The 27546-nt window shown below is 37.8% G+C and overlaps 1 protein-coding gene across 1 annotated transcript in view; it reads left to right on the top strand.

Annotated features, from left to right (window-relative positions):
• The window catches only part of DNAH8 (dynein axonemal heavy chain 8), a 296755-nt gene that overhangs the window by 222790 nt on the left and 46419 nt on the right, over window positions 1-27546 (top strand). Inside the window, 5 exon segments of the mRNA XM_069487596.1 lie at window positions 488-606; window positions 1981-2183; window positions 20152-20225; window positions 22216-22368; window positions 23215-23370. Of these exon segments, the coding sequence (XP_069343697.1) occupies window positions 488-606; window positions 1981-2183; window positions 20152-20225; window positions 22216-22368; window positions 23215-23370 (705 nt within the window).

A 27546-nucleotide genomic window follows, 5' to 3' on the forward strand; every position in this document is an offset into this window, starting at 1 on the left:
TTCTCAACTGAAGGTAATTTGTACCACCCCCAGGGGGTGTTTGGCAATGTCTGGAGACATTTTTGATTGTTTTGACCTGGGTGGAGGGTGCTACTGGCACCTAGTGGGTAGAGGCCAGGGATGCTGCCAAACATCCTTATACCCAGGACAGCCCCTAAAACAACGAATTATCCAGCACAAAATGTCGATAATACCAAGGTTGAGAAACATTGATCTGTGTTTCTTCCTGCACAACCATTTGGTATAACTGATACGTGATCCTGATTTTAGCAAATAATGTTTTTTAAAAAAATGGAAACAGTGAAAGGGAATAATAATATCCATGTTATTTGAGTCATTGATTCTGAAGAAATATTTAAACTGTGTTGTTATGCTTGAGAAATTATCTGCTTGCGGAGAGTGACCCCCTAAGGTGACTCAGAATGCTCTGTAATGTATTCTGATCACACAGGGTTCTATGGCTTGCTAATTGGCCTGTTTTTTTCAGATATCTCGTAATGAGAAGGGGTGGAAGAACTGGTTTGATAAAGATGCTCCAGAGGAGGAAATTATCCCTGATGGATATAATGATTCACTAGACACCTGCCGCAAACTTCTACTTATCAGGTGAGACTGGGTATTATCAGACCTAGAGGCATCAACTCATCACTTTGTCAAATTGCAGGTCTCACCTCAGGGAGTTTACTTAACTATGCCCCTGTGGTTATTGTACGATATGTGTGTGCTTCCCAACTGTGGTTTTGGATGGCAATTCTTCAGTTCCTTGACAAGCAAAATAAAATGGTGACGGTGGCAGGGAGTAATGTATTTTGACAATGTATTAATGATAGTGCTTTTAGAAAAAAACTGTGAAAAGTATGCTTTTCTTACTCACTTTATTATTTAACATCAAGTGAATCATTTATTGTTGAATTTATTTCTTTAAAAAAGTAGACCTCACGAAGTTACAAGCAATTAGTTTATAAGTTACAATTCAATTTCATTTGAGAAAAAAACCAAGAATATTGCATTATTGAAATGTATAAATGCAATTTGGGCTATTTAAATGGAAACAAAAGTTTGAAATTGATTTTAAAGAAGAGCATTCCCCTCCCAGCACACTTTTCACATTTTCTCAATATGCAGTATCTCAAAGAGGCTTTCCATATTGGAAAAATCTGTGTATGAGAGAGAGAGAGAGAGAGAGAGAGAGAGATTGGTGGGTAAAGTGGAGGGGGAGAGATAAGGGAGATGAGACCACCAAAAGAATAACAAAAAGATGTAGGATTATTTTTAGGCAGTTCTTGTCTTTGCTAATGTTATAAACCTGGGCTTGCACTCCTTTAGAAAAAGTTGTTTCCTGGATATCATCACCCTTTAAGAGTGATTAAAATGGCAGTAATGGTGACTTCACAGTCTACAGAGTATGAAAGGGCTACTTGTTTTTATTGGAACAAATGTGTCTTTTTTTTATCCATCATTTTAAAATTGGATCTATGTCAAATGTAATCTACTAGCAAATAAGAATCTGTAGAGCTTGTCTTTGATCTATTATAACATGTCAAATATCAAATGACATTTAACATGTCCATATGTGTAGAACTTACTATGATGTGTGGTACACAAATGGTATGACACAAATGTTTGCTGGATCAACTTACTTTTGATGACTTTGACATGCTGGTTCTTCCCTGGAAGACTGCAGAGCTTCAATGTGTGGCAGGTCGGCCCCCATCAAGTCCTGGTGCTGGCAAAGGACACCATGTTATTACTGGCTCTGCCCTACTCCTTGCCAGCGCCAGGCACCAAAACCACGTGACTGAATTTGTGCTTATGCAGAGATAGGAAACCTTGCCATCTCTCTTACACAGATCTGGGATAAGGGAGAATTAGCTTGTTGCCCTTTGCTGATTAAAGATGTGTTCTTTAACTGTTCAGAATTTTATATAATAAAAAATGAACACACTGAATTTATTTCTTTTAACTTGTATTCACTTTTAGGTCTTGGTGCCCAGACCGCACTGTTTTTCAAGCAAGAAAGTATATTGCAGATTCTTTGGAGGAGAAGTACACAGAACCAGTTATCTTAAATCTGGAGAAAACTTGGGAAGAAAGTGATACCCGAACACCTCTGATATGTTTCCTGTCCATGGGATCTGATCCCACCATCCAAATTGATGCATTGGCCAAGAAACTGAAACTGGGTATGATTAGCAGTCTATGGAATTCAGTAACACTCCCATACTTTTGCTTCAAATTTTGCCTTTCATAATTTCATAACTGGTTCTTAGAAACGTATCTGTAAAACTGAGTTAGAAAACAATATTAAGCTTATTCTTCCTTTATCCTTCTATTATACCTCCCAGATTAAGGGTGTAATACAGGTATCTTTGTGTAGAGAAGAACACACTCATCTGCCACATAGTGATTTTTTGTTTTTTTTAAAGTTGTAAGCAGATGGCTGTATTGCACAGATAGCAGAATAGCAAGAATGAACACACAGGAGCAAAAGCCTATGTTATTGTCATACCTGTATCAGATGAGAGCAAAGTTTGTTTTGTCACAAATTGAAAAACTATACCCATTATTGTAATGCATAGTCATTAGGGATTCATTCATTAGGGGTTATTGCTTTCATTCAATAACCGTTCAGTACAGGCAGTGTGCTGGACTTGGGGACTACATAGGTGAATCCAACACAGCTGGGAAAGACAGACATGTAAGCATGTAACTGAAGACAGTGTGACAACTGGGGTGTAGCAGTTTCATAGAAGTGGCTGATCACAGGATTCAGAGCTACTCAGACTGCCTAGGGTATAGGGGAAAGCATCATGTTGATGATATTTTCAGAAGGACCTTTAAAAAATAGATAAAAATTCACCAGGTGGGATGGTGGGGTAGAGGAAGAAAGTTATTCCAGGGGGAGGAGGCAGGGCAAGGAGTCACAAACACATAAGAGAGGCAGCAGGGACTGTGTCAGTGGAACTAAAGGCTAGGAACGCAGAGCACATCCTTACAGCACTGAGCCATTCTATTAAAATGTAAGGAGGACTGTTTATCCCCTCTTCCTACTCTGAAAATCTGAATGTTGTTGGCATTGCCATTTAAAGTCTTCCAAGTTCAGGTCTCTATAACTTTACCTTGTAGAGTTAATTCATTCAGGTCTTTATAAAGATTATAAAAATGATCTATTATATATCACTAAACCAATAAAAGACTATACCAATTTTTTCATATAGTTAACATAAACACGATATAATAAAGTCAATTCAGTCGTGTCCATGTACTAGCCACACGTCCTCCGCACAAAACCCTAAGCTTGTGGTAGCGTGGCCTATGGTTGCTCCCTCTTTTTTCATCTTGACTTTGCTGTGTTCATTGTCACCACAGTGTTCTATGTTCTCAGTGGATCCATGTTGAAATGGTCATTTTCTTCTATCTGAACACTCATACCCAATACTGGGTATGCCTGGTTCTTTTGGCAGTTGCTCATGGTTAAGTCTCATTAGCCATCTTCAAAGTAGGCTGTTTTGCTCTGGTAATTACTGCAGGACACCAGCGGTCTCAGTTGATCTAAGAGTGGTGCCTCTCTAGTAGCCTTAGAGTTTGCAAATCTCTCTCAGGTCTATTGCTTTGTGGGTCTTTACCCAGCTGCCTCTTTTGCCCCACTTCTCTCTGCACATAGGTGTCTTTTTTCTCTCTGCTGGTGGCTAATGGGTGTCACTACTTACATGCTCAGCATGTTCCATGCTCTCAGGGAAACTCCCTTCCTCTCTTGGTCCCAAGTTCAAATATTCAGGGAAGAAACTCACTGGCTTAGCTTTGATAGCGTGCTCTTTCCTGGGCCAATCAATGAATTGTTGCCATGGAGATAGATTCATAGCAGGAATCGTATATATGGAGCTGGGGTTGGGGGCATTTCCTAGAAAAGAATACAGTTCCTAGAAGAAGGGATATTCCACTAGAGTGACCACTTCAAATATTACCTGAAAGTAATGCTGCTGTTTAAGAACAGAATTAAGAAATTCCAGGTGTCCTTTGGGAGAAATTATAACTATGACATTAAATAAATACAGAGGCCAGATTTGTGCTACCACCATTATTGTTATCATACTGCTTTGCTTGGCAATTTGGTGATTTCCATTTCTTGCTACTACTTTACTTATTCCAACAATAGTCCAAGCTTCTATTGGTTACTTTATTAGAATACTTAAACAGAGTAGCTCTGGTTTTGATACTGAAGGACCAAATGAATTTTGTAAAGAATTCTGCCAAATCATTTTCAGCAATGTTAGGAAGTCTCACACTGCTTGCCCCTTTGGGCTAACAGTCCCAAAGATAGCTGTTAAAATGAAACTGTTGTGTAGACAGGCTAACATATTAATCTAGTCTTAACTATTAATATTTTATTTAGAAAACTAGATAACAGATAATCATAGAATGCTCAAGGTGAATGAGACTCTGGAAATCTTGGAATCTAACTGTGGTCTGGAGATAAAGCCCCAGAGCTAGTAAGTGAGAGCTCTGATTCAGGAACACACTGCAGTGATCTCAGTGGTCTTTCTTTTTCTTTCCCTCTCACTGCTTTTATTGGATGAGTTAAACAGTTACCTGACAGTAACATGAAGATGCGACCGAATCCAATAAGTTTTCATAGGGAAAGAGGAGAAGGAAAACTTCTGATTATAATTGTTATCAGGTACTGGTCAGTATCTGCAGGTGACAACCTTGGAGCGGATAAATTCTGCACAAAAGTGCTGGGTTTCTGGGCATGGGAGAGAAAGCAGATGGATTTTGGCATGAAAGTCCTACTAGAAGCCTGAGGAGAAGGGCAGTCCTAAAGGAAGGATGGGTTTGAAAACAAAGTCCAAAAACAAATGAAAGAGAACAAATAAATACAAACCCACAGATACACGAAAGTGGAAGTGGGAAAATGGGTATAACAATATGTACAGATGAAATATTTTAAATAATGAGAGAATGGTATATAATTATATAATTATGATAATAAATTAGAAAATCTCATTAAAATTGATAAGTATATAGTAACATACAAATTTATAAAATTTTCTTAGAAAAGTTAGAAAATGCTGACTAAGCCAATAATAAAGGTGAGAAAAATTAGAAGTTTTAAGATTATTACCGCAGCAAAGGCTCTGGGCTTGAGTGATTTTTTGATAAATATTTTAAAACTTTCAAGGACTTTCACCTGCTATATTCTGTTCTAGAACATGGAAAAGGAGGGTACATTTTCTTCTTTATTAGCATTATTCTAATGTCAAAAACTGACCAGGATAGTAACTGCATAAAAGGAAGAAAACCACAGATTGATTCTACTTAATATAAATGTAAGGATCTTAGCTAAAATATAAGCAAGCAGAACTCAGAGTAATGTCAGCAAGATGTCAGAATAGGAAGGGTGACCTATTCATATCACCCCACAACAACAAGAATTATGCATCTATCTACAGACAAAAGTCTTTTTGCTGGAGCCTTGGGATGTAGGTTGGAGGTTGTGAAACCCCAGTAGAGCCAAAGACCTAGGAGGGTTGTTTTGAGAGTGCAGATTGGCACCCAGGTGGCAGATCTGCTGACTGTGCTCCTGGGTCCAAGTTGGAATTGGTTCTGCTCCCCCAAGGGGCTTGGCTGCAACTCTGTTTGGCCCTGAGTCTGCAACCAAAATCATCTGCCAAGGGATACAGGAGGAATCAGGCACACCTAGTGCCTTAGCAGAGAGGTTTGTTTGTGTATTGACGCCATTCTTGGCGGTGAACCTGAAAGTTGCCCTGTGGCTTAGCTCCAGCTTCCCTCTGCTGAGGTCCCAACTCAGAATGGCTTGCTCAAGAGCTCAGAGTAGGACTCACTTATATCTTGCATCCCAAGAATTAGAGCCTCCATAAAGGGCTTGCTAACCTCCATACCACAGCAGATCCCAAGGGGGCCCAGTGTCAGCTACAGCCCCTCCTGCTGCAGTCAGGGAACTATTCTTTCTCTTCAGAGACCTGCTGGGAGATACACTCCCATCTGAACCAATGAGATGGGCTCACCAGCCTCTGTCCTACAGCAGATCCTTAGGGGGCCAAGTCTCAGCTCTGGCACCTCTCATTGTAGTTGGAGAACTATCCCCCATGTGCAGGGACCTGCTGGGGGACAGATTCCTGTCTAGGCCACTGGGACAGGCTTCTGGGCTCAGGGCCCTGGCCAGCTTTCCCATACAGCCTGGGTACCTTTCTCAGGTATTCCCCAAATCCATCTGGGCTGGAGAGCTGTGTCCACCTCAGAGCCCTGAGACTTGTGGCAAACATGGGCTTAGAGAAGGCTGCAGTGGTCATGTGCTTAGGGAACATAAAACTCATTCTGCTTAGACTCTCTGGAAGGCCCTCAGAAAAACAGGCACAAAACAAAACCAGACTGTGAAGACTGGAATACTACCTAATCTCTCAAAGCACAGAAATTATTGCATATCCAGAAGCACCAAGAACATTCAGGGAAATATGACCCCACCAAATGGACAAAGGAAGGCACCAGAGACTGACTCTAAAGTGATGGAGATGTGTGATCTCTCAGACAAAGAATTCAAAATAGCTATTTTAAGGAAGCTCAATAAACTTCAAAAAAAAAAAAAAAAAAACCCAGAAAAATAACTTAGAAACTTATCAGAAAAATTTAACAAAGATATTGAAATAATTTAAAAAATCAAAAAGAAATCTTAGAGCTGAAAAATTACAATGAATGACATGAAAAATGCAATAGAGAGCATCCACTGCAGAACTGATCAAACAGAAGACTGAGGAAGCTTGAAGACAGGCTGTTTGAAAATACACAGTCAGAGGAGAAGAAAGAAAAAAGATGAAAAGGAACAAGAAAGATTATGGAATCTATGGGGCAATATCAAAAGATCAAATATTTGAGTTATTGGGGCTAAAGGGAGTAGTTAAGAAAGACAGGTTAGAAAGCTTATTCAAAGAAATAATAACAGAAAACTTTCCCAAACTGGAGAAAGATATAAATATCCAGATATAGGAAGGTAAATGGTATCATCTTGGACTACGAGGTTTGGGCTGTTTGTGAAAGGACTGAAAGTGAACGGGTGGAAAAAGATATTCTATGGATATGGAAACCAAAAAGAGCGGGAGTCACTATATTTATATCAGATAAAATAGACTTTAAGCAAAAAACTATAAAAAGAGACAAAGAAGACCATAGTACTGTGTTAAAGGGATCAATACAGCAAGAAGATATAACAATTATAAATGCACATGCATCCAACATTGAAGCCCCTTAATATGTAAAGCAAATGTTAATAGACCTAAAGGAAAAGATAGACTGTGATACAATAATAGTAGGGAATTTCAACACCCATTTTTAGCAATGGGCAGATCATGCAGACAGGAAATCAATAAACAAACATCATAGTTAAATCATACCCTAGATAAAATGGACCTGCCAAACATTTATAGAATATTCCATCCAACGGCTACAGAATACAGATTCTTCTCAAGAAAAGCATGTCATATGTTAGGCCACAAAACAATTCTTAACAAATTTTTAAAAATCAAAATCATGCCAAGTATCTTTTCTGACCACAATGGAATAAAACTAGAAATCAATAACAGGGGAAACATGAAAATTAAACAATCTGCTCCTGAATAACTAACGAGTCAATTAAGAAATTAGAAAGGAAGTTAAAAAATTTCTTGAGACAAATTAAAATAGAAAAACAACATACTAAAACCTATGGGGTTATAGCAAAAGCAGTTCTAAGGGAGAAGTTTATAGCAATAAACATGTACACCAAAAAAAGTAGAAAGATCTCAAATAAACAACCTAATGTTGCACCTTGAGGAACTGGAAAAACAAGAACAAACTAAACCCAAAATTAGTAGAAGGAAAGAAATAATAAAAATCAGAGCAGAAATAAGTAAAATAAGTAAGAAGATCAACAAAATGAAGAGTTGGTTTTTTGCAAAGGTGAACAAAATCAACAAACCTTTGACTATACTAAGGACAAAAGAGAGGTGACTCAAAATCAGAGATGAAAAAGGACATCACAATTGATACATAGAAATACAAAAGATCATTAAAGACTATTATGAACAGCTATCTGCCAACAAATTGGAAGACTTAGAAGAAGTGGATACATTCTTGGATACATACAACCTACCAAGAGTGAATCATGAAAAAATAGAAAACCTGAACAAATCAATAAGGCATAACCAGAGTATATCAATAATTAAAAGTCTCCCATCTAAGAAAAGCTCAGGACCCAATGGCTTCCCTGCTGAATTTTACTAAATGTCTAATGAAGAAATAATATCAATTGTACTCAAAACCATTCCCCAAAATTGAAGTGGCTGGGAATTTTTCCAAACTCATTTTGTAAGGCCAGCATCACCCTGATACCAAAACCAGATAAGGACATGACAACAGCAACAAAAACAACAAAAAAACCCTACAGGCCAATATCTATGATGAACACAGATGTAAAAATCCTTAACAAAATAACTAGCAAACTAAATCCAACAGAACATTGAAAAGATCGTTCACCATGATCCAGTGGGATGCTAGGATGTTTCAACATATGTAAACCAATAAACGTGATACATCACATTAACAAAATGAAGGACAAAACTCAAATGATCAGTTCAATTGATACAGAAAAATCATTAGATAAAATTCCACATCATTTCATGATAAAAACCCTAAACAAATTAGATATAGAAGGAATGTACCTCGACACAATATAAGTTGTGTATGACAAGCCCACAGCTAACATCATACCGAATGGGGAAAAGTTGAAAGCTTTTCCTCTAAAATCTGGAACAAGACAAGGATGCCCACTTTCACCACATCTGTTTAACATAGTACTGGAAGTCCCAGCCATAGCAGTTAGGCAAGAGAAAGAAATAAATGACATCCAAATTGGAGAAGAGGAAGTCAAATTGTCTCTATTTGCAGACAACATGATCTTACATATAGAAAACCCTAGAGACTCCACCCCAAAATGGTTAGGACTAATTAAACAAATTCAGTAAAGTTGCAGAATACAAAATCAACATACAAAAATCAGTAGGGGTTATGTACACCAACAGCAAACTATCTGAAAAATAAATCCCATTTATAATAGCTACAAAAAAACCCAACAACAACAACACAAAAAACAAACCCTAGGAAAAAACCAAGGAGATGACAAATCTCTGCAATGAAAACTATAAAACACTGATGAAAGAAATTGAAGAGGACACAAATAAATGGAAAGATATCCCATGTTCATGGTATAGGAATTGGGAGAATTAACATAGTTAAAATATTCATACTACCCAAAGTGATCTACAGATTCAATGCAATCTCTATCAAAATACCAATGCCATTTTTCACAGAAATAGAAAAATCAATCCTAAAATTCATATGGAAGCACAAAAGACCCCAAATAGCTAAAGCAATCTTGAGCAAAAGGAACGCAGTTGGAGGCATCACAATACCTGACTTCAAAATATGCTACAAAGCATTAGTAACACAAACAATATGTTACTGGCATGAAAACAGACACGTAAGCCAATGGAACAGGATAGAGAACCCAGAAATGAAGCCATGGATTTACAGCCAATTGATTTTTGACAAAGGCAGCAAGAACATACACTTGGGAAAGGACAATCTCTTCAGTAAATGGTGCTGTGAAAACTGAATATCCACATGCAAAAATAAACTCAAAATGGGTTAAAGACTTAGATGTAAGACCTCAAATTTCTAGAAAAAAACATAGGGGTAATGCTTCATGGTCTAGGCAAGGATTTTTTTTTGGGTAAGACCTCAAAAGTACAGTCAAAAATAGACAAAACCAAATAGAGACAAAAGGGATTACATCAAACAAACTAAAAAGCTTCTGCACAGCAAAGGAAACAACAGGGTGAAGAGGCAACCTACAGAATGGATAAAAATATTCACGAACTATGCCTCTGAAAGATGTTAATATCTAGACTGTATAAGGAAGTCAACTCAATAGCAAAAAAATAGCACCAAATAATCTGATTAAAAATGGGCAAAAGATCTGAATAGACATTTCTCAAAAGACATGTTAATACAAATGGCCAATAGGTATGTGAAAAATTGCTCATCATCACTAATTATTGGGGAAATGAAAATCAAAACTACAATAAGATATCATCTCATTCCAGTTAGAATGGCTATTGTCAAAAAGACAAAAAAAAAAAAATGCTGGTGAAGATGTGGAGAAAGGGGGAACTCTTATACACTGTTTAGTGGAAATGTATAGCCATTAAGGACAATAGTATGAAAGTTCCCCAAAAAATTGAAAATGGAGCTACCCTATGATCCAATAATCCTACTACTGGGTATATATCTAAGGGAAATGTAATCAGTATGTTGAAGAGATATCTGCATGCCCATGTTTAATGCAGCACAATTCACAATCACCAAGATACTAAATCAACCTAAGTTTCCATTGATCATGAATGTATTAAAAATGTATATATACAAAATGGAGTACTATTCAGCCATAAGAAAGAATGACATCTTGTCATTTGTGACAACATGGATGAATCCAGAGGACATTATGTTAAGTGAAATAACCAAAGCACAGAATGACAAACACCACATGATATCACTGCTGTAGAATCTAAAAAAGTTGTGCAGAACGAGACAGGAATGTCTACTCTCATCAATTCTATTCAATAAAATACTGAAAGTTTTAGCCAGTGCAAATGGGCAAGAAAAAGAGTATTCAGGCTAGAAAGGTAGATGTAAAACTGTCCCTTTATTTGCAGACATGATCATCTATGTAGAAAATTCAGTGGAACCTACAAAAAAAAAAAAAAAAACTACTAGAAATAGCGAGGTTTCAGGATAGGTTTAGCAAGGTTTCAGGATACAACATCAATATACAAGAATCGATTATATATACACACATGCAATAAATCAGAATTTGAAATTTTAAAAAATGCCTTTTACAATGAAATACATAGAGATTAATCAGACAAAATAAATATATACCTGCCCACTTACAACTATAAAGCATTTCTGATAGTAATTGAAGGGAAAGCTATACCATATAAATAAATAAAAAATAATTTGAAAAGTTGATCTCATAGAAGTAGAGAATAGAATAGTGTTTACCAGAGACTGGGGAAGATAAAGGAAAGGAGGTCTTGGGAGAGGTTTTGTCAATAGGTACGAAGTTACAGTTACATAGGAAGAATGAGTTCTGGTGTTCTATTGCACAGTAGGATGACTATAGTTAATAATAATGTATTATATGTTTCAAAATAGCTAGAAGAGAGGATATTGAGTGCTCTCACCACAAAGAAATGCCAAGTGTTTGAACTGATGGATACACTACTTACTTAGACATTTGATCATTCCACAATGTGTACGTGTATCAAAACATCACACTATACCCCATAAATATGTATAATGATTGTGTGTCAATTAAAAACAGAATAACACTTTAATAAAGGAAGAATCCAGTGGAAGAATAAACAATAACTTGCAAATAATAACATGCCTTCACAAGTAGGAACACAAGGGAAAATATAGGTGCCCCTTGAACAACATTGCGGTTAAGGGTGCCAGCCCCCCATGCAGTCGAAAATTCATATATAACTTTTGTCTCCCCAAAAGCTTAACTGCCAATAGCCCATCATTGACTAGAAGCTTACTAATGACATAAACAGTCATTTAATACATACTTTGTATGTTATGTGTATTCTTACAATAACGTAAACCAGAGGAAAGAAAATGTTTTAAGGAAAATCACAAGGAAGAGAAAACATTTATTAGTATTATTCGTCAAGTGAAAGTGGATCATCATAAAGTTCTTCATCCTCATCATCTTCAAGTTGAGTAGGCTGTGGAAGAGGAAGAGGAGGGGTTGGTCTTGCTGTCTCAGGGGTGGCAGAGGTGGCAGAGGTGGAAGGGGTGGCAGGAGAGGCAGCACACTTGCTGTAATATTTATTGGAAAAAAATCTATGTATTAGCAGACCCACATAGTTCAAACCCATATTGTTCAAGGATCAGCTGTGTAAGAAAGATGCACTATTAAGAAGTCTTATCAAAACAATAACTGAAAGATTTTTTCATAAGCTATCATATATTTTAGTATCTTGACAGATACAAAAAGAATTTTTATAAAAATTCAACATTTATATTTGACTTTCAAAAAGTAGAAACAGAAGACTATTCTGTTAATATACTGAAGGTGCACCTCAAACATTAGCATCATACTTATTGGTGAACAACTAGAGACATACTCATTAAAGTCAGGAATAACAAAAGATGTCTGCTGTTGCCAGTATTATTTAGCATTATTGTAGAAGATATAGCTAATGTAAGCATCATAAATAAAAGATATAACTCCTGGAAAGGAGGGGGAAAATCAGCATTACTCTCAGACGGTGTAATTGTCCAACAAAAAACACAAATGAATCACTGAACAACTGTTAGACTTAATAGGATAGCTCGGTAAGGGGACTGGTCACAAATAAATACATAAAAAAATCAATGGCACTTTCTTGTAAAATAAAATGTAAAAATCTCATTCGTTGTGGCAATAAAAATAAAACCAAGAAATATTTTTTAAAAATACCTATTTGAAGAAAATTATAAAACTTTTTAGAGACATAAAAGTAGATTAGAATAAATTGAGAGTTAAATCACATTCCCAGTATAGAGATTCAATATTGTAAAGGTGTCAATATTCTGTAAATTAATCTATAAATTGAATGGAAGTCTAATTGAAATCGAAAGAGTATTTTTTTCTAATTGGATAGTAGAGGAATATTAGATCATCTGGAACTACAAGTGAATAGGAATAGCCAAGAAAACTTGAAAAGAAAAAAGAATAACGGGGAACCAGCATCATCAGATTTGCAAAACCTTATCAAATGGCAATAATTTAATCAGGGTGTAGCTGCTTCAGAATAGATAAACAGATCAATGGAGCAAAAATGAAAGGCCCCAAATTGGACTCTGGTATACATAATAGCTTAGTGTATGATAAGATCCACATTTCAAATCAGTGGAAGAAAAATGCATGAGTCAATAAACAGTGTTGAGATATTAATAGCAGGTTAACTTGTGAAGAAAGTAAGAGTTTTACCTGACATCAAACTCCAGAGTAAATTCTAGGTTGATTAAGGTACTAAGTGCTTTAAGCTATAAAAGAAGAAAAAGAATAGATTGAATTAGTTATATACTGTTGAGTGGCTAAGGTTTTCTTAACCATAATACCAGAGTCTAAAATCACAGGGACAAGGTACATAATATGACTGGATGAAATTTTAAAACTTCTGTATCTCAGACGCACCATAAATAAAATAAAAACACAACCGAAGATAGGAGTGTGGGCTCAGAATTACAGCGTTCCATGTCAGTGGGAGATGCTGGCAGTCCATTTTTATATGTCACAAGTCCTTAAAACGTTTGAATGCTTTGTCCAAATGATTCTACAAGTATGAATCCCTGCTAAGAAGATATTGAGATATGCATCAAGATTTATATACAATGATGTTTAATCTAGTGCTATTTATAATATTTAAAAATCAAAAATCTCTTAAACATATAAAAGGGCAGTAGTTGAATGCACATGGATGCATGAGCATGATGGAACACTGTGCTGCCATTAAAAACTGCTTTCCAATAATATTTAATGAAAGTAAAATATTCACAAAATACTGTTAAAAAGTATAGATATAAGATAACATAATACATACACATGTATGTAAATTTTAATATAGGTAGATCTATAAATTCTCATTCAAAACTCTTGGGGCCACAAATGTTTCAGAAATCAGAATTTCCAGCTTTTAGAAAGGTAAGATTCCATATATTATGTAATACACTGCAGATAAAAGTATAAATATTCAGCTAGGGATAAATAAAGACCACAAATAGCCTTACATTCACTCAGATTAGCTTTTCCCACCAAAATGATTTTACGGCAAAACTTTCCATTTCAGAGCTTTTTGAATTTTGAAATGAGGGTAAGGGATTGTGGAGTATGCATATTGAAGATCTCTAGGGAGGAATATTAGTAATTTTCATTTCCTTCCTTATACTCTTGTATTATATTTTCCAAACCTTTTGATGTGAACATATATTAATTAAAAATAAAAGTCAAAAAATGAAAAACGAGAAGGAAGAAATGTGGAAGAGACACAAGCTTAATTTTGGGCAGAAATATAAAGGCAGTCAACATCTTGCTAAAGTCTTTCAAATACAGACAACTGAAATAAAACCGAAATCACTAAAGAGTAATTATGCTGCAACACTTCTTGCAATGTCCGCTGCATCCATGCTTCTCCTGAGGATCCTCCTTATGATGTTCTGGAAATTCCCCCCTCTCCAAAAAAATAAATAAATAAATAAAAAATAAACTCAGCCTATGCTACCTTTTGTCTCACTGGCCTGTCCTTGGGACCTTTTCCCTCCTTGAGTGGGAAGCCTCCTCACTTTTCCAATGTCATTCCGTTGGTTTTTCAGGCCATTCAGAAAATTATTCAAATATTAATTACCTTATGTTAAAAATGAAGAAATTTTACAAATCAATAACAGCCTTCCATTTTAATAAACTTGACAAAAAAGAGTAAACTAAACCTAAAGCAGTCAAAAGGAAGGAAAAATAAATATTTGAGTGGGAAAAAAATAGAGAATATAAAAACAATAACCAATAAACCAAAAGTATCTCTTTTGAAAAGATCAACAAAATTGACAAACATTTAGCTAGACTGAGCAAGAATAAAAGAGAGAAGGCTAAGATTACTAAAATCAGCAATGAAAGAGAGCTGTCACTATTGACCTGACAAAAATTTTTAAAATAATCAGGGGATACTGTGAACAGTTATGCCAACAAATTAGATAACCTGTATGAAATGGTCAAATTATTTTAAAGAGATAACTGTTGAAGCTGACTCAAGAAGAAATAGAAAATATGAATAGACCTACAAGTAAAGAGGTTGAGTTATTAATCAAAAAATTCCCAAAAAAGAAATCTCAGGCCCAGATGGCTTCATTAGTGAATTCTATCAGATATTGAAAGAATAGCATGAGTTTTCCCACAAACTTTTCTAAAAAGTAGAAGAGAAAGGAACGCTTTCCAACTCATTCTATGAAACCAGTATTACCCTGATATCAACTGCAGACAAAGACATCACAAAAAACTGCAGACCCTTATCCTTTATGAACATACAAGCAAAAATCCTCAACAAAGTATTATCAAACGAAATGCAGCACCATATAAAAAAGATTATTCACTATGACCAAGTGGATTTATCCCAGGAATGCAAGGTTGGCTAAACATGAAAATCAATGTAATATGATATACTGATAGAATGAAAGACAAAAACCACATGATCATCTCAATAGATGCTGTCAGTCTGTTTGGGCTGCTATAACAAAATACCACAAACTGGATATCTTATAAACAACAGAAATTTATTTCTCATAGTTTTAAAGGCTGAGAAGTCAAAGAAGGCACCAGCAGGTTTGGTAACTGGTGAAGGCTCAGTCTCTGCTTCCAAGATCACCTTGAGTGTTGTGTTCTCACATGGCAGAAGGGACAAGGGTCTCTCATGGGCCTCTTCTATAAGGGCACCAATCCCATTCATGAGGGCTATGTCCTCATGACCTATTACCTCCTAATACCATCACTTTGGGGATCAGGTTTCAACATATGATTTTAGGGGAAGATAAACATTCAGTCCATTGCAGATGCAAAAAAAGGCTTGGAAATAATCCAATACCCTTCATGAAAAATACACTTAGCAAACCAGGAATAAAAGGAAATTTCCTCAACCTGATAAAGGTTATCTACAAAATCCCCACAGCTAATATCATGCTTAATGGTAAAAGACTGAAGGCTTTCCCCAAAGATCAGGAGCAAGATAAGGATGTCTCCTCTCACCACTTTTATTCAGCATTGTATTGGAGGTCTAGACAGGGCAATTAGACCAGACAAAGAAATCAAAGGCATCTACATTGGAAAGGAAGAAATAAAACTACCTCTGTTCCCAGATGATGTGATTGTATATGTATAAAATCCTGAGAAGTCTACCAAAAAAACAATTAGAGCTAATAGATGAATTCAGCAAGATGGCAGGATACAAGATCAATATTTTAATAGCTATTGTATTTCTATACACTAGTGAGAACAATTCAAAAATGAAATTATAAACACAATTACAATTCATTTACAGTATCATAAAAAATACTTATAAGTTTAACAAAAAAAGTGCAAGATTTGAACAGTAGAAAATTTAAAAACATAGCTAAACAAATTAAAGACCTAAATTAATGAGAAAACATCCCATGTTCATGGATAAGACTACTTTGGTGTGATAGCAATACTCTTCTAATTGATTAACAGATTTAATTCAAACCCTGTCAAAATCCTGACAGCCTTTTTTTGGTGGAAATTGACAAATTTATCCTAAAATTTGTATGGAAATGCATGAGACTCAGACTAGCCAAAACAATCTTGAAAAGGAAGACCAAAGCTGTAGGATTCATACTTCCCAATTTCAAAACTTACTACAAAGCTACAGTAATCAAGACAGTATGGAACTGGCATAAAGATTTGTATCTCAGTACAATAAAATTGAGAGTCCAGAAGTAAACCCTCACATATATGGTCAGTTGGTTTTTAACAAGGGTTCCAAGACCATTCAGTATTGGAAAGGACAGTCTTTTCAGCAAATGGTGCTGGGAAAACTGATATTCACTTGCAAAAGAATGAAGTTTGGTCTTTACATCATTTCATATACAAAAATTAATTCAAAATGAATCAGAGACATAAATTTAAACTCTAAAACCATAACACTCTTAGAAGAAAACGTAAGAGTGAATCTTTGTGACCTTGAATTAGGGAATGGTTTTCTAGATAAACCAAAAAAGATAAATATAGGTAACAAAAGAAAAAATTAGACTGTATCATAATTCAAAATTTGTGCTTCCAAGGGCACCATCAAAGGACAACCTACAAAATGGGAGAAAATATTTGCAGATCATATATCTAATAAGGATCTGGTATCCAGAATATATAAAAAAACCCTTACAATTCGACAACAAAGAGTCAGATTGCCCAATTTAAAAATGGACAAAGAATTTGAATAGATGTTTTGTCCAAAGAAGATATACAAATGGCCAATAAACACATGAAAAGATAATCAACTTCATTAGTTATTAGGGAAATTCAAATCAAAACCACAATGAGATACTACTTTTCTCCTACTAGGATGGCTATGATCAAAAAGAGGGACAATAGCAAGTGTTGGTAAGGATGTGGAAAAATCAGAACATTCATACATTGCTGGTGGGAACGTAAAATGATGCAGCTGCTTTGGAAAACAGTCTGGCAGCTTCTCGAAAAGTTAGAGTTACCATATTACCCAGAAAGTCCACTTCTAAGTATATACCCAAGGAAATTAAAAATATATGCCCACCCTCAAACTGGTACATGAATAGTTATAGCAATGTTATTCATACTAGCCAAAAAGTGGAAACAATCCAAGTCTGTTGACTGATGAAAGAAAATGTGGTATATCCATACAATGAGCTATTACTAAGCCATAAAAAGGAAGGAGTGATAATGCTACAGTATGGATGAACCTTGAAAACGTTATACTAACGGAAAGAAGACAACCACAAAAGACCACCTGTTGTATGATTCCATTTATAGGAAATGTCTGGAATAGAGACATAAAGTATATTAGTGGTTTCTGGGGTGGGAGGGGGCACTGGGGAGTGACCGCTAGTGGGTATGGGGTTTCTTTTTGGGTTGACAAAAATGTTCTGGAATTAGATAATAGTGATGGTTACACAACTTTATGAATATATTTTAAAACATTGAATTGTACATCCTAAAAGGGTAAATTTTATGATATGTGAATTATATCTCAATTAAAAAGGTTTAAGAAAGTATTTTTTGAGCATCTACTGAGTTTCACGCACTGTCTAGGAGCTGGGTAGGCCACCACATTCAAAGTCCCTTCTCTTGTGGAGCTGATGTTCTAGTCTGGGGGTAAAGCAGGTGATAAGTAAGCAAGAGGATGTATAATACGCTAAGAAGAGAAGTATAGAAACAGGGTAAATGGCAGAGTGATGGGAATGGTGTGCTGTTTTAGACAGGAAGGTCAGAAGCTCCTGCTAAGGTGAGAAAGACCTGAGCTGTGGAGGGAGCTGGTCATGGAGCTCTGAAGGAAAAGCATTTTAGGTGGCGGGAACAGCAAAGAGACTGGGGTGTGCCTGGGGAGGCCAGTGCACCTGGAGAAAAGCGAATGTATGGGGGAGGGAGAGGGAGATAAGGAAAGGGGTGTGTGTGTGTGTGTGTGTAGTGTAGGGCCTTCTAGGCTGTAGGTGAGAACTTTGGATTGGATTTTGGATTTTGCTTTGGGTGAAATGGGAAGCAATTAGGTGGTTCTGAGCAGAGAGTGTATGTAATTTGATTTGGAGTTGACAGAATCCCTCTGGCTGCTGTTGGGAGAATAGCTAATAGAGGACAGGTGTAGAAGTGGGAGTGTCACCTGTTAGGAGGTTATTGCAGGAATCCAAACAAGAGGTGGGGTCACTTAGGCCAGGGGAATAAAAGTGCCATCTCGAGATAATGAGAAGTGGTCAGATTCCAGATACGGTTTGGAGGGATGCCTCTAAATCTTCTCTTGACCGATTACCTGAATCAACCTAACAAACTCAGGCTCACAGCCACCTGCACAAAAACCAGCCCTTCCTTTTAGAAGGTGTATTTGAGAAGAATTGGAAGGAGGAGGGAGAGAGGCCATGGCTCACTTTCATGTGTTAATACTTTTTGAGCCTATCAGACCTTTCCCCACTATTGAACATTTGTGTGTTCTTCCAAAGTAAGAGGGGCTCGGTATCTCTTTGTAGGATCCAGAGGCTCCTCCCAGTCAAGTCCCACCTCCCCTTTCTTCTTTTATAGATGAGGTAGGATTCTTCTTAGGTGCCTGATTCCCCTTAGGAGCTGGAGAGATTCACAGGAGCTTAGGTGGGAAAATCAAGCTTTGCTCAGTAACCCTCTGCCTCTTGCAATTCCTGACTCTCTAAGCAGTGCTCTTCCATCCTCGGTCAGGAGCCCATTGCAAAGTTTCTTACTGTGACCTTGAGTCCACGACCCCTGATGTTGCACCCTGCAGACACTCACAGAATATCTGGCCATTAGCCACATGCTGCCATTTAAGTGGTGTGTCCTGACAACTTCTCCGGTTCCTGACATACTTCCCTTCCCACCCCATGAAGTCTCCAGGCCCTCGTAGTCTCTACCAGCAGTCCCCAAAACACACACTGGTTCATGGTGTCTCCACCGACCTCCTTTCCCCATGCAGAGATCACGCCTCTAAAACAAGAAAATCCGGGGCCGTGAAGGCTTACAGTTATTAACAAAGTGAATTAACAAAATTAATTTCCAATTGCAGTTTCACAAACAGGATTCTCAGACTTCTTCAATTTAGTGAATTCATATGGTAGGGCATAAGTGTGGTTCTCTGCCTGGGACAAGTGGCCCTAAATGGTGTATTCTCCTGGGAATTATGGCACTCTCTTCCTGGAGTGGTCTCCACGTTTAGTTCCAAGGTGGTGATTTAACCTGAGGAGCAGCTGAAAACTGGGTCTTAGACAGTTGCTCTTATAGAGCTGAGCTGCCTCGAGTTCCATCTCAGAAAAACCGTCAAACATGCAACCAAAACCAAAACAGACTAACAGAAAACACTGTAGCCTGATATGGAAAAGGAAACAGAAAATTAAATCTACTGAGGCATCTGCTAAAACACCAAGGATTCCAACCAAAACATACAGCAAAACTCACAAATATTCTTTCCCTATAAATACCTAGGACAGTACTGTATAATAGCTCCTCTCCCCCTGCCGGTCTTGCTCCTCGATATCTCCAAAGCACCCCAGACTCTCTAAAAGCCCACTCTTGTGCCTTCTCTTTCTCTGCACCCCACCTTTCCAAGTGGTGCCCCCAGGTCTCTGCTCCATGTGTTTCTCTGATGAACAACCAACGGCCAGGCCTGCCTGAACAGCAAAGATCCCTTCTTAGAAGTGATGGAGGGAGAGAGGGAAGTGGTAGCCATTCAGTAATTAATTTTTCCTCTTAATCCTGCTATAAAATTTATGTTTTATCATTGTGGACCTTCTGTGTTACAGAATGTAGAACTATCTCAATGGGGCAAGGACAAGAAGTACATGCTCGAAAGCTGATTCAGATGTCAATGCAGCAGGTAGGTGACAAAGACAACGGCTCCTACTGCAACATCGTTGCTAGGATGTAGTGATGGGTCAAGCATTCTTCCTGGGACGCTCAATCCTTATTTTACATTTTTGTTTATGTAGATATAGTAAATCTTTGACTACCTGTGAATTTTAAATGTCAATCTAATTTCCTCCTGACATTCCCACGAAAAGCCTGTTCCATTTTCTATAGTGTAAGCTCTATTTTATTTTCACTAGTTTCTTTGTTTTACAATTTGGAAGAAACATCTTCTGGTTCCTAAGAATGCAGCTCTAGCAGTCTTGGAATTTCATGATCAATATTAATAGATAGTACTTAAGAAGTGACAGATTGAGACAGTTAAAGTTCAATTTTTGGTTAAAGGCAGGCTTTAATTTTTCATTAATGGATAGTTTCAGGCAAATAAGAAATATGTTTAAATATTGATAATGTTTCTTGTTGAAAATTGCAAGCTGAATAGAATGTTGAGAAATATTTCCCATCACACCTAATAAATACACAGGACGTTAATTTTCTAGAAATGCTCTATTGATAGCCATTTCAGCTGTAATAAGAAATTGCACCATTTATAAAAATAAAAATAAGATCTTGGTTTATTTTTAAGCTTTTGATCTTCTAATGTCTGTACAAACTTTGGTGCAGCTTTTCCCTGGGAATTAATGACCAGAGAGGGTTAATGGGCTAAAACTCTGCTTGGATCATCAAATTTTTAAGCTAGTCATTAATTTTCAAATGCCCTAAGCCTTAATCTTTATCACTTAATTAAATTCAACAATATATTTAATTTATACACATATATCAAAGCAATTATATATAATTATTTTTACTCAGATCGAACGTTTCACTCTATTGAGTGATTTGACAGTTTAACTTTAGGCCTTAAATAATTTCTTTAGTTTCAATGAGTGAGACGTTTTGAAATTCACATACTGCACTCCCATCAACCTTCTTTGGAATACTAGTTTTTATAACTTCCATGTTCTGTTTCTCAAGGTGGGGTAAGTATTGATAATAATGGCATTATTAGGAGGAAAGAACCACATGACCAGGTGCAGCTGTGTTGCCCCCTTGAGGGACACCAGATGCAGGATCAAGCTGACGTTGTGGAATGCAGAGTAGGAACCAGAAGGTCACTGGGTCTATGAGGATACACACGAATCCTGAATTCCATCTTCCTCAGAACACCCCAGTTATATAGACCAACACATTCCCCTCGCTATTTAAGCCAGTCCGAGTTGTGTTTTCTCCTACAGCTGAAGGCATGATACATATGCCTCACTGTATCTTTATTTAGCTCAATGTTTTGTAGTTTATATAGCTGATTCCTCTACGAGGAAATGAAACATTAAAGTGTTATCTGGTTAAGAAACTATGTTCTCACAGTGCAGGGATGGCTATGTGACTTACATTGTTAATGGTAGTTTATCAAGCATTTATTTAGATAGTACTTAATAAGTTATGTGGCTTCAGGAATGCATGGGAAGAGTGATATTAAAGAGTAAGGTTTAGTGTTATGGCAGCAAATGTCACCAAATGTATTGTCTCCAGCTTTCATGAGACAACGTGTGTCTGTCTTTGTAAATATGACCATGAACCAGTCTACTTGGGTGAGTCAGTTCTGATTTATCTTAAGCAGGACAATTTAAGTCACCAATTCCAAAATACCCATTCCCACCATTAGATGGTGCACACACTGTACTGAACTTACACAAGTTTGCTTTCAAGTTTTAATTTCTGTTCCTTTCTGAACCAGGGGTGGCAGAATACAATCATTTTGAGCCCACTTGATTCCAAGTAATCAGCTTGTACCAGTAGCAGAAGAAATAATTGTATTGACATGTAATGTTTTAAAAAGTGCTTAAAAGAGAGTATTCACATGTTCTAAACAAAGTGGTTTTTAAAAATTTGTGCATTTTGTTTTATTGAAATAATAGCAAAAAAGTTACGGGAAATAAATATGAACTCATTGTTTGATACAGGGTGGTTGGGTATTACTGCAAAATTGTCACCTTGGCCTGGAATTCATGGAAGAATTACTAGAGACGCTAAGTACTACTGAAGCCAGCGATGATTCTTTCCGAGTATGGATAACTACTGAGCCCCACGATCGATTTCCAATTACGTTGCTCCAGGTTTGTTACTCTGAGATAAGTGTCTTCTCACTGAGAGTTATACAGATAAAGATGGCACAATTGCCATTATTGAAAGATGGAAACACAGCTGGGGCTTTTTGGTACAGTAGAGTCTGCACTGCAAAATCTTGTACTGTAATCATCAACATCTTGACTATAAACATCAAGGTTAGACTATAGTATTAATAAATATTTCCACAACAGAGTTCTAAGGCCCTGGCACAGTGGCTCACACCTGTAATCCTAGGCACTCTGGGAGGCCGAGGCGGGAGGATCACTTGAGCCTGGGAGTTTTAGACCAGCTTGAGCAAGAGTGAGACTCTGTCTCTACTAAACATAGAAAAAATTAGCTGGGTGTGGTGGCGTGTGCCTGTAGTCCCACCTATTCAGGAGGCTGAGGCAGGAGGATCACTTGAACCCAGGAGTTTGAGGTTACTGTGAGCTAGGCTGATGGCATGGTACTCTAGCCCAGGCAACAGAGCGACACTCTGTCTCAAAAAAGAGAGTCCTAAGACTTGGTACTAATTTGCTGGGTTTCAGCTCTGGTCAATGTAATTAGTTTACACAGTGCTGAATTTTAACCCACATTTTGTGTATTATAAGCATATTGTTGTCTGATGTACAGGTTGAGCATCCTAAATCTGAAAATCAAAATAGGATTTTCGGATTTGGGATTCTCGGCCAGTAAGTATAATGTTTACATTCTAAAATCTGAAATCCAAAACACTTCCAGTCCCAAGCATTTCCGATAAGGGATATTCTACCTTATTATAATGTATTGTAAGTTCTATTTTATTCTTTACAGTAATTTGTAGAAACAAAACAACTGTTTGCTTTTTATGACAGACTTCCCTCAAATTCACTAATGAGCCACCCCAAGGTGTACGCGCAGGCTTGAAAAGAACATTTGCTGGAATTAATCAAGACCTTCTGGACATCAGTAATTTGCCCATGTGGAAGCCAATGCTTTACACAGTAGCGTTTTTACACTCCACTGTCCAGGTAACTTTGGAAAGCAGTTTCACATCTAGGGGATGACTGATGCTGTGGTGTGGCCTTCCGGGGTGGCTCTGCTTCATCTTCCCTCCCAGCACGTTCCCCATCGGGTATAGTGTGCACCGGTTTATGTATTGCCTGCATGCCCCAGCCCCCACGCCCCCGCCCTGGCCACTGGAATGTAACATTCTCCAGGGCCAAGACTGTCTGTTTGTAACAGCCGGAACTCCCACTGCCACAGCAGCACCTCAGAGCTTGCCAGAGCTCAGTAAATATTTGCAGGATGAGCGAATGGATTATTTAGATAGGAGCTTGGTTTTCCTGTGCTGGCCCGGAATTTTATGTGCACCATCTCATGTAATGCTAACAACCACATTTCATGGTAGGATTATCACCATCTCAGAGATGAGGAAATCGAGCCTCAAAAAGGTTAAGTACACCTCGTGTGTGGTAGCTCCGGAACTGCCTGGCTCCGATTTATGTACATTTTGCCCCTACTTATATCCCAGTAGTAAAAGTGGTGGTGGCTTTGGAGGAGGAGGAGAACCAGTGCTTTTACAGTCTAAGTACTTACATAGTCGTTTAATACTTTTGTGGTTACCAAGCAACTTGTCTGTAGGACTTTTAATTTTTTTTTGTTATTGTTTTGTTCTGCATTTGAAAGCTGTATGATTTCAATGCATTCTTGATTTCACAGAGAATTGAAGGGGCTCCTTTAACCCCTTCCTACATTCCTTCCCTCCCTGAGGCTGGGGTGAGGGACAAAGGAATCAATTGGCACATCCCAGGAGTTGTGCTTCTAGCTGTGCACAGTAGTGTGCAGGGCTTCACCTCGCCTCTCTCTGCCCTGCCCGAGGGCAGAGGGGAATTGAATGCTTACCCCAGAAGACATGGGTGTTCACCCCTGGCTCGTCGTCCCTGCCACTTTGCTAGATTCCGTGCTGCCCAATGGAGAGGGCTGCGGGATTTGTCTGTCTCCCAACCCTGAGAGAGTTAAAAACCAGATTCAATGCTTTGTTGGTGGTTATTTTTACTAAGTTCCACTGTGGCCTTTGGATTGTAAATTATAGCTTTCAAGTCACTGAGGCCTATTTCATACATTCTTATCTAGGAATTGTTCGCTTTGCTAGACCTTATCACATGCTAATACAAATATTGCTTTAACTCTGTTATTTAATTCCCAATTCACAAATAATGTTTTTAATGATTCTGTTCCCAGTAGCGATGATTCAACTCTTCCACTGTGCTTATCATGGAGAGATAATTGGGGGCCTTTTCCATATGGTTAATGCAGCAACCTGTGTTCTTAGTGGCCATTATCTAAGCGCTAAACAGGAGAAGAGCAACAGGACCGTGGTCCAGTTATGGGGCAAGAGTGTGCTTCCACTTAATACTCACGTGTTTAGGTCAAAACAAAGAAAAATATTCCCTCTGCTACGGCCATAAAGCTAATAGTAGCGTGCCCCAAAAAAAAAAAAAACCAAAATGTTGAATATCTCTTAAAATCAAATAGTAGAGTGCTAGAAATAGCACCCCATTGAGAGTCTGGAGGCCTGGACTTTAGTACTTGCTGTGAAATCAGTGATCTGGGTGAGGTTGATCAAGTTATGTCTCAGGGCTTCCATGCAGTTCAAGCTGAAGAAGGGGATCTTTCAAGATTTTCCCCATTTCTAAAATTCTGCCATCCTGTTCAGCAAGTGTAGGTAATTCAAACATATTTCCCTCTATTCTTTTTTCATCAATGTCAGAAACGTTTACGGCAATATTTCAGAAATCTCACAGAAATTTCAGAATTACGTTTCAGAAATATTGTTTACTGTGATATTGCCTAAATATTTTTTTAAGTTGGTTAGGACAGAGCCAGCTGGATAGAAAAGTCCAGAATTCTCTAGGGACTGCTATCCGGGGCCAGCAATGTCACTCGGGAGTTTGTTCCAGACGCAGCCGAGGTCCCACCCCAGACCTGCTGAGTCAGAACCTGCATTGTAATAGGATGCCCAAGGGATTTGTGTGCACATGGAAATTTGAGATGCAACTACTATAGGAAGGAACATTGTGAATGAGTGACTTATGTTTCTTTTATGCTCTGTAGCATTGAACATAAGAGACACAAATCTGATTTGTTAATTAATTAAGTTCTACAGATTGACACAGGTATCCCCTGCTTTATGCAAACATGATGTATGTACTTTTGTCATTGCAGAGAGTGAAAAAAGAATTAGTTCATGTCATATAATCTGAACCTTCAGAACTGGGGAGGGGTTCACGCTGGAGTCCATCCCACGTTAGAATGGAGGAGAGCCCAGTGGTAAAATAGCCATCCCCCTGCCTGCTCCCCCCTGAAAAATGTCATTCGTCCCACTGAATCCTGGCTGGGCATTACACCATCACCTCACCCCAGTTCCAGGGCATGATGCGTAATGTGGGTCCTACTCCTGTGGCAGGGAACAAAGTGAGGACCGTCCTTTCCTAGAGGAAGAGGAAGTAGATTTGGCTGATCAGGGACAACTTTCTTGTTCCCAGTACTCTGGCACGTGCCTGGGCTGTTTGGCCGCCACTCCCTGAGAACATTTCGACATCCTCTTGGAGATGACCTATGAGTCTTCTCTCTGGCCTCAATAATTTCCTGGGAACTCCAGTGTAACATCGTTCTGGGTTTTACAGCAAGCCCACATTCACCCTTTGGGATTTTAATTTTAAGCACATTTTCCTCCAAAGCCTTGGTCTTTTGAAACTCATGGCATTCTTTTAGTCTCCTCCCAACACCTCCTACAGAAGGTCAGAATAACATCTGGGTTTTTTTTCCTATTGATAGTCAACGTATCGCTCTTTGAGGAGTGCGTTGGACGAGTAAATGTCTTAATCAATGATTCTCAGCCAATGCTTGGACCCCAGACCACTTAAATCAGAACCCCGGGAGGAGCAGAGGGAGGAGGTATCTTTTTAGAAACTGCTAAGTGATTTTAATATGCAATGAGAATTGAGAATGACGGCCAAACACCATAGCCCTTAATGCAGGAGTCTTCAGCCATTTTTACATCCATTTCACGGTTTGAAATTTTTCTCCCCATCACCTGAGTTTGCCCACATTGAGCCTCACATTTCTGACATTTCTAACAGCTGCTTTTACATAACGCTGAGGCTTTGTTTTGTTTTGTTTGTTTGCTAAAGTTATTGATTAGGATCTCTGAGGGCCTGTGATGGCAGTTGCAAACTTAGAAATTTTATCATGGCCCTTAAAAATAATTTAAATATTACATAAAAAATGGCCATATCGACAGGGCCCAGGGAATTCCACAATTAATAGTTTTTCATTAAGAAAAGTGTTTACTTCCCTTGCATTTTGTTTTCTTTCTCAAGTTTGAGTCTTGACAAATACTCTTTTCAAATTTAATAGTGTAGGTAAAGTTCTTGCTTTGGAGAGGCATGATTATAAAATTCTTAGTTTAAATGTCTTCACATGGTTATGATCACATGGTTATGACACAGGTTTATCTTTCACACTCCACCCTGTAGTGTTTCCTAGTGCTTCTGACTGTTTTTGTTAATTATTTTTACCTGCTAAAGTTCCCATTACATGTCTAGTATGCATTATATTTTTCATTCTATATTAGCTGCAGTTATTGGAGTTAGTTAACTCCAGTTGTCTTGTTTCGAAGATGCAAGTGAAGAGATTCAGCATTGGGCTGTGGGAACTGCCGAGGTAGTTCATCTAACATAAAATTGGAAATAGCTTTGGCATCTTTAAAATGATGGCTCCTTTGAGCAACTTTTCATCAGTGTTGTAAGGAGTTTTTCATATTTCCAAGTTTTCCATATTTCACTAGCAGTTGTGTGTTTCATATAGTCTTTGAAATAAAAAGAAGGAAATGCATTGGTCAAATTGAGTAGGGAGTAGACCGGTCTTCCTAAAATCATCACTCTCCAGCTTAACAATGTGTAATAACTCCCTTCTGTTGAATGACATTTTAACGTTCAAATCTGTCTACGTTCCATGCCTGAAGCCCGTGCTGCTGCAGCTCACCAGAGCTGGTAGTAGAACCTTCTACCTGCAGCGTCCTTCAACCACAGATCACAAGCTTTGTGTTCCTGTCTTGCTTGTGGCCTTTGCCAAGCCTGGAAGTCTCTTCTCTCCTCTTTTTGAAGACCAGCTCAGTTTCATTCTTCCCAGAAGCCTCTGAT

This window comes from Eulemur rufifrons, chromosome 15, assembly GCF_041146395.1.
Source record: "Eulemur rufifrons isolate Redbay chromosome 15, OSU_ERuf_1, whole genome shotgun sequence".
NCBI lineage: Eukaryota > Metazoa > Chordata > Mammalia > Primates > Lemuridae > Eulemur > Eulemur rufifrons.